The sequence below is a fragment of the Plasmodium coatneyi genome, chromosome 14 (genome assembly GCF_001680005.1).
Source record: "Plasmodium coatneyi strain Hackeri chromosome 14, complete sequence".
NCBI classification, from domain to species: Eukaryota; Apicomplexa; class Aconoidasida; order Haemosporida; family Plasmodiidae; genus Plasmodium; species Plasmodium coatneyi.
The window spans coordinates 1,308,947-1,323,603 of NC_033569.1; the positions used below are offsets into that span (position 1 = coordinate 1,308,947).

The following is a 14,657-nucleotide window of genomic DNA, read 5'->3' on the forward strand; positions in this document are numbered from 1 at the left end:
GCGTATCCCTTCGAGGAATAGAAAAAAAATTGAACCTCCCCCAAACAAAAAAATAACTGCCCAATGTGAGGACACACTGTACGTTACATTTGTTCAAGCTGCACCAACTTGTAAGAAGAATTCTTCACAGAAACGAGTTGTCTGTGTGTGCATTTACCTGATGCAAGAAGAATAGGTTGTCCATTTATTAAAACAGTACCCTGCTTTATTTGGATGTCACTTCTGCATCAGGTTGATTTTCTATCCACCCCCGTCAACCCATGTAACTTTGTCTCCATCTGTACCCCTCTGATGTGTGTCTTCCCTTCCCCCCGAATTACCGAATTACTGAATTTTTGAGATAATCCTTTACCAGGACGCACCTATCAGATTCATCCGTTAGGACATTTCCAGCGGGTTGAGCGAGAATCAACTTGGGAGGGTACTTGGGGACGAAGGGTGAGAGGGTACTGTGTATCTTTAGCGGCGTGAGAAAGTGCACTGAGAGATCTGATGCTTTATACGGGCCAAAGGAAAAACGTTTACACTTCCTAATGGTTAAGCCGTATTTCGAAAAAAGAAGGTCCAAATGTGTGTGCGATTTTTCTACGTAGGTAAGTTTGATCCATTTGGGGGAGGAACAATGTGGTTTAATGAGATGCACCTCTAGTGGTCGTATGTGTATATCACCAACGTTGCAACCTTTTTCAATTAATTTTATTTTTTCATTTGTGAGTTCCTCCTTTACCTTTACGATATACGTGGTGACGATATTATTCTCTGTGTCTTTTAAATTTTTTGCGAAGTCTCCATCGTTTGTTAGTAGCACAAGTCCTTCGCTAGATGCACTTAGACTGTTCACTACGATGAGATGCTCAGGGATATCGTTGGAGACATCATTTTTCGTTTCATACGCCTTGTTCTTTTTTCTTATAAAATCGAAAAGGTTTGTATTTAACTTTTGGGGTACACTCTGTGAGGATCTCTCCAGTTCGTCTGGCTTCTTTTCCACTTCGGGGGGGTGTCTAACAATATCTCCCTTCCAATTTAACTGCCTTAATCTTTCACTCACCTGGATTGAATGTTCTTGGTAAGGATCACTTCTTCCTACTTCACTTATTTGCTCCCTACCTTTAAGAAGAAAGCTTTTCCGCATATCTCCAGGTGGCAACTGGGTCAAGGAGTAACTACCCTTCTGCGGTAACCTCCGACCTGCCACCACCCCCTGGGGGGGATGATCCTTCAGAGACTCTCTCTTCTCCTCATACTCGTAATTCCTCTCCGAGCTGCAAAAAACATGTTTTGGCTTGTAGATACCCCACAGTTTGGTCGTGACGTCAACAAGGATTGGCTTCCCGTCCAGTTCGATGACCGAGTTTATGTCTACGGCGACATTTTGACGCACCACTTGGTTGTTCACCTGGGGGAGAAGTGGAAAAAAAAGAAGCCCTTTGGAAGTGGATCAGTGTACGGGTTCGCCTCTGAGTTATATGATACACATTATCAGTAGGTGTCCTCCCTGGCGAGCCATATATTACGCTGCACTGATATGAAAACGGGGGAGGGAAAAAAAAAGCAACTCCGGGGTTAACCTTCACCTTGCCGTTTTTGATCAACTCCTGCGCTTTTCCCCTGGACGTGACGGCGGACAGGGAGAGAATCTTCGAAAGCCTCAGGAGCGTGCTGCGTAGTGGGAAGGAAAAACATTTTTCAACGATGCGAAGCTTCTACACTGTGCTGTTACACCAATACACAGCTGCAATTCTAACTGGGGAACACCCCCACCATTCGTGTGAAAGTCAAATGCCCAGAAAGGTTGTACTTCCCCCAAAAGGGGGATCCATATTTCTCCCTCCCTTTACCTTCTCTTCAGTTGAACAGAGGGAAACATCCTTGCTCACATTGTTCACGCGATCATGTCGGGGTGATTTTTTCGACTCAAACGTTCATCCTTTACTTACGTGCGTGGGAAATAATTCACTTTAAAGAGGATTTTTTTTTTTTATCATTTTTTGTTGACCCTCATGAGGTGTGTTTTGCCCCTTTGTGGGGTTACCAAAAAATGCGACGCTTGAAAATGCGCCACGTGTTGCCAGGAGCACCGGAAAAAAGTGCTCCTACATGGGCGACCTAGTGAGCGGACAAATCTGCACTGCTGCGCGAAGGAGGCATTTTCCTTTTTTTGTTTTTTTTCACGATAAGATTTGCACCAAATGCGTGGTGAGGCATAATAGGTCTTTCAGGGAAAAAAAAAAAAAAAAAAAAAACATGCGTGAAAGTAGTGTCCCGTTAAGCAACGGTACACACGGAAACACCTGTATTCACTTTTACATGCCAGTTAAACGTCCGAGGTGCAACTACCCGCGTGAGCTGGCACACGTAGGGGGCAAGTACCACCGAAGGTGCAGATTCCCCGAAAAAGCGATCATCCGTCACCTGGGCATAGTACTGTCCGCCCCGAGGGAGATGAGCGAATCCTCGCTGGCCCAGTTATTCCTGTGCAGTATGTCCTCTTCTTCCTTCTTCAGGGAGACCCGGAACTTTTCTTTGTAAAAGCGAAACAGGTGGAAGTAGCATTCTTTAATGAAGCTAATCCTTTCCTGGTAGGACATTTTATCTACTTTACATCCTTTTTTTTCCCCCCCCGCCCCGATAGAGGATGCAACCATTTTGCAGCTGTTCTGTTTGGTTAAGAAGGAGCAAACATATATATTAAATAAGTTCTGCGCATATTTGGTACATAGGGAGTCCCAAAGGTTTTCCCTTTCAGCATGTGCAGCGCTTCTCGCCATCCACATCCTCCCTGCTGCGTTGTGTTGTTGCTCTGCAGAGGGTTTGTTGTCCTGGTCTCCTCCTCTTCCCACGCTTTGAAGCCTACCCCTTTTGTATTCCTCATATGTGTATAAATCCGAATTATCGTTAAAGAAGAAGAGCGTTTCGTTGAACAGGTGGTCTAGGTCTACGTTACTCCTCTCGCCGTCCACCAACACGTCAGTCGTCCCCCCTGCAACGTTTTCATCTTCCACGTGGCAACTAGAGAGGAAATTCCTCTTCCTCACCCCCATGTCAAACACGTCCTCCTCCATACGCCGCCCAATTAAAGCATCCAAGCTGTTCCTACTACCACCCAAGTACGTCTTAACAATATTCTGAAAATGCACAAAGGAGGAGAAAGTTACTTCCCTCCGTTTAATAAAAAGCGGTCTTCTATCGAAGGCGAAAGAGTTAATAGACTCACACAGGTAAATTTGAATGTTTTTTTTTTTTCCATACATTTTGTTGCGTCTGTTGAAGATGCAATTCTCCTCACAGAGACTACTCTCCTTCCGACTAGCTATTTCTACAATTTTTTCCACGACCATGTTAATATTTATGTTATTTATGACTTCACTTCCGTTGCAGAGGTTTGCAAAGTACTGTTGGTCTGCACTCACTTTGTCCTTCTTCTGGTGTCCACTTCTCATCCCTTTGTATTCATTTGGGTGGTTAATGTTTATAACTTTGCACACACGCAGGTGCATCGCCTTGCTCGCTTCGTTATCACTATTGTCATTGTCATTGTCGTTGTCGTTGCTGGTGGTGCTGCTCTCCGAGGTGGACTCCTCCTCGTGTTCCACAACACCTTCTTCCCTTCCACCTGCTCCGCTTCCACCTGACCAGAAGAACACGACGGAGAGGTTGCACCCCTTGTTGTAGCTCACGTAGTTCATCACCTTGTCCAAGTTTTTTTTCACCTTCAAATTCAGCAGCGGCTTAAAGAAGGGAATAAACCCATCGAAAAAAATGTCATATAGAAGTATATTTTTTATGTAGGGGTTTTCCCTCAGAGAGTAGTAACAGAAGAACTCATGTACGGAGTTCTTTGTACAAATGGTTACAATGTTCCTCTTGTTGTTGTAGTACATGTCGGTGCTGGAAGGCAGCTTTAAATTACTACAGAGGTAACTCAAATTTTCCACCTTTCTATTTAATAGAACCACGATGTAACTGTAAGGTACGTAGAGGAGCCCGCAGCAGGAGCTGTTTTCGCAGGTTGGCGATTTCCTCCTCATTATTCTACGCAGACATTTATTGAAGAATCTTTTAAGCATGTCTCTTTCTTCTTCGCCAAGGAGGGCCTTCCCCGGTTGCGTCATATCGGCAGCTAGCTCGTTACGGTTATTAGCTCCCCCCTGTAGAAGAAATAACTCGAAAAAGGCCTTTGCGTAGAGTTTCATTTCCACTGCGTCCGACGCTACCTCGGCGTATGTCAGTCTCTTCATATCGTTTGATTCTTCCCCCGTGGGGGGTTCCTCCTTTGTTTGGTATTCCTTTCCCCTTTGGGTTTCTTCCCCCGTGTGAGGTGCTTCTCCTCTGTTGGTCTTTCCCCCACCCTCCTCCCCTTCGAACGTACAATTGAACAGGCAAGGGTACTTCCGGCTCAAGCTCCGATAGTACTTCTCCTTCAACGGTTTATTAACGCACTTACACACAGGAGGGTTGTAAAATAAATACACATTTTTGTCATTCTGCTTGTACAGGTCATATATATACTTGAATTGTTTTTCGAAGCAGAATGCGTCTGGGGAGAGGTTGGAAATGTCGCTCACGTCTGAGCAGTGGGCGGGGGACGCAGACGAGTAGCTCGACACGACATCTACCTGCTCGTCTGATACGTCATCTACCCGCTCGTCTGATATGTTGTCTACCCGGTCACTCGGATCGATTGCCCCTAACGAAGAGCTACACTGGTGGCAGTCGCAGGTGCATCTCTGCGGGGAGGAGGACCTCTTAAACGCTTTGGAACATCCTGACTTGTTGTTGTTGTTCTCCCCCCTTTGGTCGCGCTGCAGGGGGATTTCTTCGTCCTCATCCTTTACATGTGCGTCACGTGGGTGGACAACCCGTCTGTCACCACTTCGCCTATCGGTGCGTGGTCTACCGCCTCTGCCCCCATCACTCGAATCGGACTCGCCGCAGCACTTCACTTTAGGGGCGTTCTCATTACTTGGCGCTTCTGCCATGTGGCGTGAACCCTCCCGACGGGGATGCCCCTCCTTTCTCTTCCTCCTGTCGTCTCTCCCATGACTTACCCTTAAAACCTTCTTCTTCTTGAACAGCGTGTTCATGAAATTGTTGTATCCAATGAAGGAATCATATTTCTCATTCAGGTAATAATGTAGTTTTTCCTGGATGTCTTCTCTTGTTTTTTTTTTTCCCCTTCTCTTGTCTTGTTCGTACTTCTGTTCGTTTAGTACCTTTTCTATCAACACTTCCTGTCCTATTGGAAGGTTCGAAAGTCCTCTCGGGGTCTGTGTGGTGAGGGGGTGAAGTGCCGTTTACATCGGTGTGTCAGTGCAAGCATACATACAGAAGCAGTTACGCATGCAGTTATATACGCCCATAGACACATGTTCACTATCGAGCGGACGCTGCCCCATTGGGACCTACTTCCAACTTATCCATGTGAGACGTTTGTACTGATGATTGGAACAGCCGAACTGGGGCAAGGGAACAAATTGTATGCACGTGGTCACAGAGCTGGGCTCCTCACTCCAGTGCGTTACTCTCTGTGAGAAGGGTCCTGCGTTGGGGGGATTCAGGGTCATCCTCTTCCAACGTGGGCGAAGCGTGCATGTCGTTGTCTGCAAATAAGGGTTGCGACTTGTACACTTTGCCCTTCACACTTTTTTTAAAGCACTGCTCCCTTGCTACGCAAAAATGGAGACTAACAGGCGCACGACATCACAAAAAAAAAAAAATAAAATAATTGTGCGTAAAAATGCAAATGTGATCATGTATGTATGTATGTTTGTGGAATGCTAACTCGTCTTATGGTAGACCGTCCTGCTAGATTATACCATTCCACACCGCGCCTCATTCATACAGATTTTTAGGAGCGTCTACACCTAAGTTATCCGTCTTGGCAATTTTATTTAGAAGCGGGGAGCGGCTCAACCGAAAGGGGGAAAAGAAGGAACCCTGCAAACGGGAGCGACTAGCCTAGACGTTCCTAACGATGGCATACAAACCAAATCGCAGTGTTTAGCGTGCCAAGGTAGTCCTTCCTTGCACGTACAATTCACGCGTAGATCCTTCCGCTCTGATTACGTTTAAACGTTCACTCACATCTACATCCTTTTTTTTCGCTGCACCGAATTTGGGTTCCTACCTGCTCGCATTGTACACGCTTTGCGAACACATAAAATGGGAAGCCGCTTTGGGGGAGAATAACTAACGCACGGCCAGCCATACAAGTTGGCACACGTAAAAATAGGTACTATCACCCGTAGTGGGATGATCTTACCGCTCCAAGCAAACACAACCAACGGATGTTAGATGCATAATCAAAGAGGATCTTTTTAAAAATGCCAAGCGGAGCAAAAAGTGCGGGTATATAGAGGCATAAAAAGGTGAAGAATTTTTTTTTTTTTTTTTTTTTTTTTTTTCTTGTTCTTCAAACTGTTGCTGGATCGAATGATGGAGGCGGCGACTCACTCCGACACGCTGCCGATGTTACATATGAAGGCAGCAGAGCGTCGAAGTCCCTACCTGTGCGCTATGTAAATGTAAAGCATCGGATGGGAAAAAAAAAAAGAAAGCCAAAAAAAACGCAGTGCAGCGCAGCAAAGCAAATGACAGAACAGGCAACGAACCTACAGAGAAAGCCGCTCATCCCATCCATACTACGCAGCTGTATTCATTCAAAATAATTTTTATTTTCACATGAGGGTGAAGAAAAAAACAGGCAACTGTGGGGCAAAATGAGGGGAGACTACAGCCGGAGCATAAACTATGGTAGATAAAAACGAGGGCACATTCTTCTTTTTTTCATTCACAACAATTTATTTTGAAGCAGAACCAAAACAAAGTGGAATGAAAAAAGAGGGCGCGAATAATCTGGGTAAGGATGAGGATGCACAACGGAGCGGGGGTGGCGGAAAACATATCCATATGTGTATATGTACCCCCGACATCCTCCGAGTGCCTACTTTTAATAATGTAGACCTACTGTGAGAATGTGTTTCAACTCAGGGAGACACACCTCCAGTTGCTCCACCGCGTGTCTCTCCCCCTCTGCCGAAACAGCTGCCTTCTTCAAAATTGTAAAATGCGCACCTTTCATGTGGTGTACATCCCCCACTGGAAATAAAAAAAAAGTGGGTAAATAAATTGGGGGCATGTATGGACGCGGGCGAGGCAGCACAAAGCTTCCACCAAACATGCAGATGCACAGCGTAACAGAAATGACGACAATGCATGGAGGAGGATAAAAAAAAAAAAAAAAAAAAAAAAGGGAAAAGGTAATCAAATGTGGGGACACACACATGACAGACCAAGGTGCGTCATTGAACCAAAAAAAAGAATGCATAACGAAGTGGTATACGGATGCATACGTGTAGGGCAAAGCGAAACTTGTTTCGTCGGGGGAAGCCATGAAACAACGTTGACAGGGAAGGTGTATTTGTGAAGCAAGAATAAATGACAGAAAAAAAAAAAAAAAATTCAAAAAAAGGGGAGTACCACGATAGATAATTTAAGACATTCCAGTGGGGCAATAACTCGAAGAAGCGGCTGCACTACCTGCACGTGTAGGCGTCCGGGCCTTTATGCGTGTAGTTCTTCAAGGGGTACATATTTCTCTTCTGCAGGGTGTAGCTGTTGCCGAGTTCTCCTTGCTCTTGCTCCTCGTGGTACTCCTTCTTCACGTTATACGTGGAAGAGTCCCTTCGCTTTTCCTGCTCGTTCATGCACATGGAGAGGCTTCTGTTTCGCCTATCCAGCTCGTTTGGTTTCTTATCTTCACCTCTGCGCGGGGGGTAAAACGATGGTTTAGTCGGTTCAGACAGTTGGACGAAATTGGTTCAGTTGTGCGTAAAGTAGCGAACACCAGTGCGTATATAAAGCGCACCTCCACCTCATTTACCGGTCAAACCCGCGAACAGGGGCATACGCGTAGTCGTTGTTGTGGCGCATTCGGTCGTAGATGCCCTTTTCCTTCTCCATGAGCATCTTGCGCTTTTCCAGAAGGTACTCCCTGTCCTTTTCCAGATGCTTGTAACTTCGGTCTACTTCGGCGCCCTTCTTACTGAGCGTGCCCTCATCATAGGTGTTATTGTAGGTGCTACATTTTTTCGCGTTTATTGCATTCATGTGTGGCAGCGCGCTGACGCTCCTCCTGGCGTTGTCATTGAAGTAGATGTTTGACACCCTGTTGCTCTTGCAGGTCCCGCCATCCCGCTCGTCACTTCGGCCCCCGTCACCACTTCTTCCTCCTACGCAGCTTCTCCCCCCGTCATCGCATCTCCCGCTCCTACCACTGCTCCCACTGCCACTACGAGCATGCCCCCCCCTGTTACTATGATTATACGCCCGTTCGTACTGCGACTCCGTGGAGCAAATCGGGTTCACCGTCTCTTTGTAAATCTCCTTTGCATTTTTGGCTAGCCCAACGTTATACTTGTTATGGTCTCGATACTTCGCACTCTCCACCGGGTTTAGGACGTACTGACCAGTGGCGGCGTGGTTGTTGCTGTATGCTCCATAGCCCCCTCCACCCAGGTACTTAGAATTCACACTCATTGCTGTGTTTCCTTGTGTCTGCATAATATGACTTGAGGGTACCGTCGTGGTTATGGAGCTGTTCTTCATGTAACCATGCACATCGCTTCTGTTAAATGTCTCTTGATAATTCTTTTCTTTCCTACTGTCATACATGTATGGCTTGTAGTTACTTACGTGGTTATTTGTGTCTTTCCCTCTGGAGAAGCTTCCGTCGTGGGTGCCTTGGCTGGGCGGCCGAGCTCTCCCGTTCCCCATCCCTTCGACCTTCGCAGCGCTGCTCTTACGCACGTGGTCATGCACGCCACTTCGGACACTGCTCTGTATGCTACTGTGTATGCTATTGTGTATGTTATTGTGTATGCTATTGTGCACACTGCTGCGAACGCCGCTGTGACTCCTGCCGTCGTTGGTGCCCACATTGGGCCCGTCGGCTGGCCCACCTCCTCCGTTGGGCCCATTCTCCATGCCTTTCAGATAGTACGAATTCCGACGCGCCTTCTCCAATCGGTCTCGTTCAAGGCGGTCCGCTCGTTCCCGTTCCAGGCGCTCCACTCGTTCCCTCTCCAGGCGATCCACACGCTCCTGTTCCAGCCTCTCTGCACGCTCTCTTTCTAGCCTCTCCACACGCTCCCGTTCCAGTCGTTCCACACGCCCCCTTTCTAACCGTTCCACGCGTTCCCTTTCTAGACGCTCAATTCGCTTCTTCTCCAGGATCTTCATCTCCAACGCCTTCCGCTGGGCGTTCTCCTTTTCGATTCGGGTCCTCTCCGCGAGGTCCTTATCCACCCGACTACTGTAGTGCCCATTAACCGCATGAGAGTTCGCAGCTCCATCCTTAATGGTTACATTGTTGGCGCTCTGTCTGCTGACGCAGCTGGAGCTTCTCCTCCCGTGTTGTTCGTCATTCCTTTGGTTTATGAGGACATTCTGTGAAATGCCATAATTGGCTGCTTCCGCATTTTTCCCGTTTTCTACGCTAGCTAGCTGTAGATTTGCGTGCTCCTTGGATGCATTTCTCCTCGTGACAACAGCACCGGGGGTAGTAGTGACACCCACAGTACCCCCAGGGGGACCCATATTCTTAATGATCTGATACCCCAGGCACTGTAGAGCGCTTGGCCGCTCCTTCGCAGACAAGTTCAGCAAATTTTTTATCAACATATTTAACTCCTTTGACTTCCCTTTGATGGGCAAATCAGGTCCTCTCTTCAGTTCGGAAATAAGTTGCGAAAAATTATTCGCCTTATGAAATGGAGTCTTGCCCGAGCAAAGTTCATAGATGATGCAACCAAGAGCCCACATATCACTCTTGTCATCATAACTCTTCGTCTCATGTAACAATAATTCAGGAGACCAGTAGTAGGGGGTACCAACACAGGAGTGTGCCATACTTTCTATACCAATATTTTTACTAAGTCCAAAATCTCCAATTTTTGCGATAGGTCTTCCATTTAGATTATTCGCTTGAGCTGTTATTTTTCCTATGTGGCGAATCCCAGTAGATAAAAAAATATTTTGTGGTTTCAAATCTCTGTGTAATACTCTCTCCCCATTAGGTCCATCCTTCAAATTGTGACAGTACGCTAAGGCATGTAGTAACTGTCTTGTAATGTCTACAATTGCATGTTCTTCTATTTTACCAAACATTTTGTAGCACTTTTGTATATTCCTTGATAAATCCCCTGCGTCACAGAACTCCATCAGGATATACAACTTTTGATTAGCCTTATTGAGAAAGCGATCTATGTACCGAACAATATTTTTGTGTTTTAGTTCCCTCATCACATTTACTTCTATTACCAGTTGTGACTTTTCTCTTTCTTTCAACCCTCTATACGATATAGCCTTCCAACAGAAGAATTCTTGCGTCCTTTTATGCTTTACAAGGAACACCTCTCCAAATCTTCCATTCCCTATCTTTTTAATTACTTCATACTCGTTTAGGCGGCTTTCTCCATCGTCGTACTTGCTAGGCATGGTTACCGACCCGTTTCTTATTCTACGTAAGTGTTTGTATGCATGTGTAGGGGAACTCACGGAGTTTTCTTCTGCATGGATAGCTATGCTAATATGCGTCTCCGCAGCGGTGAAAACGGGGATTTATTTCTCGAGTATTTAAAAGACAAGGTTATTTCCCTTAACGCACAGGAATAGTGACCAAGGAGGTACTTATCTACTTTGACCCCCTCTCCATGTGCAGGGGCGCACTAGCCACCGACTCGCGTCGCTTTCTCCCGTCGAGTGGCTGGACGCTTAACATGGCCACCAGCGACGCTCAGATGGCTCCCCAAGTTATGCACGAAAGTACATGCACACAGACAGATACGTACATACGCAGACCCACTTGGGACTCTCCTCCAGTCGTGGGCCAGCTCAACTGACTGGTCTCAAGCGGTTCTTGCGACTTCAGTTGTTGCGATTCCAGTTGGTGTTGCTTCGTGTCATTCTATTTTCACGCCTCCTTGTGTGACCTCGCGCGTGCAGTCGCTTAAATGGTGTGCTCCTTCTCGATGGAAAAAGAATCGATTACATGAAGTGAACCGACGTGACGCCAGCTGGGCTATCCCACTGCACAGGAAGAACACAATTACGCCACGGTTGGCGGCGATCGGTGGCAACTCACGATCCGATGTACTGGCTGCGATGTGCTGGAGGGGGTTACTTCCCCTAAGTGACGTGCGAAATGCTTCTTTCCTCACAAGCCGAGTCTGCGACTGGTGGGGCCAAGACGATATGCTGCCACTTATTCGCAAAATGAAGAACGCAAACGCGCGGGGGAAGATGCATAAAACTCTGGAGGCGCTCCAAAAGGCTTTTGCCTATTTTCCGCGCCACATCTCGCGCATGTAAGAGTGTATGCATGCATGCGTGTAAACACGTGAACGCTTATGCAGGTGTACGTTAATGGATGTATGCGCTGATGCACGCATGATGGTATGTGCGCCTTTTTTTACACGGAACATATTTCTAGGCACTTGCACCAATTCAAAATGTGTAAGAGTAAAATAAAAGGTGTAGCCCAAAAAAAAAAAAAAAAAAAAAAAAAAAAAACAAACGTTGTCATCTATGCTTGCTCTCTTCGCAAAAGATATCGTCGCGAACGAAAGGTGGAGAAAACGGAAGCCAACAAAAGGAGAGATATAACTCCGGAAGGCAGTGTCCTACGCGGTTTCTCTCCCTTTTGGTAATTTTGACAGATAAGCCGGACGCGTCATCCATGCGTAGTGCGCAAAGAAAGCTAATTACGCTAAATGTGCTTAATCAATTCCCTTCTTTTTTCCATTTTTCACGCGCTTCGCCTAAGTGCTGCGTAACTTCCGAGGGAACTCATTCAAAGTGCGTCCTTCTTCTGCTATGCGAATTTTGCGTTGCGTTGCTCTCATTAGCTTTTTTTTTTTTTTTTTTTGTCTAATTTTCTTACACATATGTGTGCAGAAAAAAAAAAAAAAAAAAAAAGAACGAAAAAGAGGAGAAAAAGTATGAACAGGAATAGTAAAAAGCCAAAAAAGGAGTTAAAAATGAGAGCTGTTACGGAAAAATTATTAACCGTTCAGGTGAAAAGTCGATCGAAATGGTGAACTATAAAAAAAAAAAAAAAAAAAGCTATTTCAAAGGGGCAAGCTAAAAAATGTAATAAAGTTGCCACTGTTTCATTGGGGACAAAACGCAGTGTGCTCGAGCTGTCCCGCAAGGTAGGTATACAAACTGGGTTCCAGTTTAGCCTTCCCATTGTGTAGTGCAGTTGTTCCACTCACCTACACACACTTGTAGTTTGACCAAGAGAGCAACTCCTTCCTCTTCCTCTTAAAAATCTGTTTATTATGTAGGAGCTCCACGAACTCCCGCAGCTTCTGCAGGTGCCCCACATAAACATCATTGTTGCAGTACGTGTGATTAAATACGTTCACGTCGCGAAGTGGCCCTTTTTGCACTGACTCGATGGAAGCAATATGAGGAGAAAGGAAAGACAGAATAGATATGATAATTACGTTCATTTTTTTTTTGTGTTCATTTCGGAGCTTGTCAGTGCTGTTGCAGAGCTTCGAAATTAGTGGTAAGATGAAGTGGTTGTCTACAAATCTTAGCAAGTGCAATTGCAGCAGTGTGTTTAATGCTTCCTCTGGGGAGCAATTTTTTATATCGCTTTCAATATAGTTCAGTAGGTTTACGTACGCATTGTTGAAGATGTCTCCTCTTTTTGCGAGTTCCACGATTTTGTCTTTTGCCCGTTCGTCGCATCTCTTTTGGGGTTCCTCCTGTGCGCACGTTTTTTCTGGGTGACGCAGCTCGACCACCTCACCGCTAAAATGCAACCGCTCGCTGTAGTCCAAATGGTCCACGTTGCTATTGATCGCATACGAGTGAATCTCGTACAAGTGGCGCAAAAAGGGAAACTGAAAAAAATGCAGAGAATAAATGGCCTTGAAAAACACTATCTTGTAGTATACCCCCAAGCTGTAAATTTCATCCAGGAAGACATATTTCCGCATGGCCCTCAAAATATTATTCTTATACGTTTCGTAGTTTTCCAAGCCGCTCTTCTGTGTATCCACGTTTCGATAAAAAACATGATTGCGCAGTTCGACTTGCTTGTAATGGCTCATAAACATATCCACGAGGGTAAATTTTAATTTTTCGCAACCCCGGTTAGCTGTCTTTCTATCTTTGCAAAAAAGAGTATGTGCTTCTTCCATCGTACCATGTCCGTTTTTTTTTTCACAAATGAGCGTCTCCTCTTGGGAGAGCTGCTTATAGGACTGTCCACTCATGTGGGGGGGACTCCCCTCCAGATTACCCTTCACGTGAAAAAGCAAGTTCGGACAAACAGGAAAAAACAACTTCGACAAGACGAAAAAAAAGAGGCATATCAATTTGTTGTCATTTGATTCGTTGTCAATGTAAATAAAATTTTTACTCGAATTATCAATCATGTTTAAGTATTTTTCTTTTTTTTTTTTCTTTTCCTTTTCATTTATCGTTTCTGGTGAGTATACCTTTTTTATATCTTTGGCTATGTCAATTTTTTCTGCGAAGGATTCGATCAGGGGGAATAAATTCATCCCCACGTCTTTCACGCCGCGGCTTTGTTCTACCGTTTCCGTGTTTTCATTTTGCATGAATGCAGTGGCCCCCCAGTTGGACGTGAACTGAGAAAGGACTAACAGCATCTTTATCAGGTGGCTTTTGTTTATGTGCTCCATGTTCAAGTGAATATATCGTGCCAGGTGGGTGTAAAGGTGGAAGCTCATGTGCGCTTCGTTACGGTGGTACTCGCGGTACCGTGCGGTAGACACATCCGTGTTGTCCTTCATGTTGTCCTTCGTGTTGTCCTCCCTTTTGGTGCGCCCCCAATTGGGGACCCCCCGATTGGCTGCTCCCCCGAAGAAGCCATACCCTTCAAACACGTAAAACGAAAAGATCAGGTGGACCACGCTGTTCACGTGCACGCCCTCCAGGTACCTCCCGGAGTACACACACCGGTTGTAAAAATGAGAAAAAAAATTGGAGCATATGTCTAGGTGGTACAAGTCGTTAAAAATTAGTATGTACAAAAACTCTACCATGTCATTCGCCACGAAGCTTTCCTTTTTTTTCAAAAGGTCCTTTAATATTTTTTTATACACAATGCGGTCCGTTTTTATTTTTTTCTGTTCCATACATTTTAGCCTGAACAAATTGTGTTTGATGTCATCGTTTAGGAAGCTCAAATCATCGTTCAGGTGGTAGAACTCATTATCGCTTCGGTAGCTGACGTCATCCTGACGGTTCGGCGAATGCTTCTTCCCGGGGGTCCTCCCCACAGACGTTTGGACCTTTCTGATCGTCCTGAAAAGGGGGGTTATAGCTGTAGCCACGTTCCTTCCTCGTCTTATCATTTGGGGCGTGGCAAAACAAGGTCGGCCTCGAAGGCTATCTCGAGCGCGTTGGAGCGGGCCCCTACGTCCTGCATGTTAGTGCCTTCGCTTGGAGCGGCGTGGGTGAAATGTGTATATCTACCTTCTTCGGTGTTCCTTGCGCGAAGCAGCAGGTGGGCATCCCTCCGACGGAAAGAGCCACGCTGTTTTGTGGTTTCCTCGTTGTCATTTTTTTTCACTTATTTGATTTTTCACTTTTTTCATTTTTTTTTCATTATT

General features: G+C 45.7%; 4 protein-coding genes across 4 annotated transcripts; all 4 read right to left on the minus strand.

Moving 5' to 3' along the window:
* Positions 1-316: 316 nt before the first annotated feature.
* Positions 317-1,870, minus strand: PCOAH_00053990 (Uncharacterized protein; the record flags this gene model as incomplete). The annotated part of the gene is made up of 3 exons (XM_020062179.1): positions 317-1,399; positions 1,572-1,662; positions 1,842-1,870. 3 exons carry the CDS (start codon positions 1,868-1,870, stop codon positions 317-319), a joined length of 1,203 nt encoding a protein of 400 aa, XP_019917894.1.
* A 541-nt stretch (positions 1,871-2,411) lies between these two features.
* Positions 2,412-5,424, minus strand: PCOAH_00054000 (Uncharacterized protein; the record flags this gene model as incomplete). The annotated part of the gene is made up of 2 exons (XM_020062180.1): positions 2,412-5,270; positions 5,410-5,424. 2 exons carry the CDS (start codon positions 5,422-5,424, stop codon positions 2,412-2,414), a joined length of 2,874 nt encoding a protein of 957 aa, XP_019917489.1.
* Positions 5,425-7,538: 2,114 nt separating this feature from the next.
* Positions 7,539-10,500, minus strand: PCOAH_00054010 (NEK protein kinase; the record flags this gene model as incomplete). Its single annotated transcript, XM_020062181.1, has 2 exons — positions 7,539-7,767; positions 7,886-10,500. The coding sequence occupies 2 exons, from the start codon at positions 10,498-10,500 to the stop codon at positions 7,539-7,541; spliced, it is 2,844 nt and encodes a 947-aa protein (XP_019917796.1).
* A 1,778-nt stretch (positions 10,501-12,278) lies between these two features.
* Positions 12,279-14,399, minus strand: PCOAH_00054020 (Uncharacterized protein; the record flags this gene model as incomplete). Its single annotated transcript, XM_020062182.1, has 1 exon — positions 12,279-14,399. The coding sequence occupies one exon, from the start codon at positions 14,397-14,399 to the stop codon at positions 12,279-12,281; it is 2,121 nt and encodes a 706-aa protein (XP_019917649.1).
* Between the last annotated feature and the right edge of the window lie 258 nt (positions 14,400-14,657).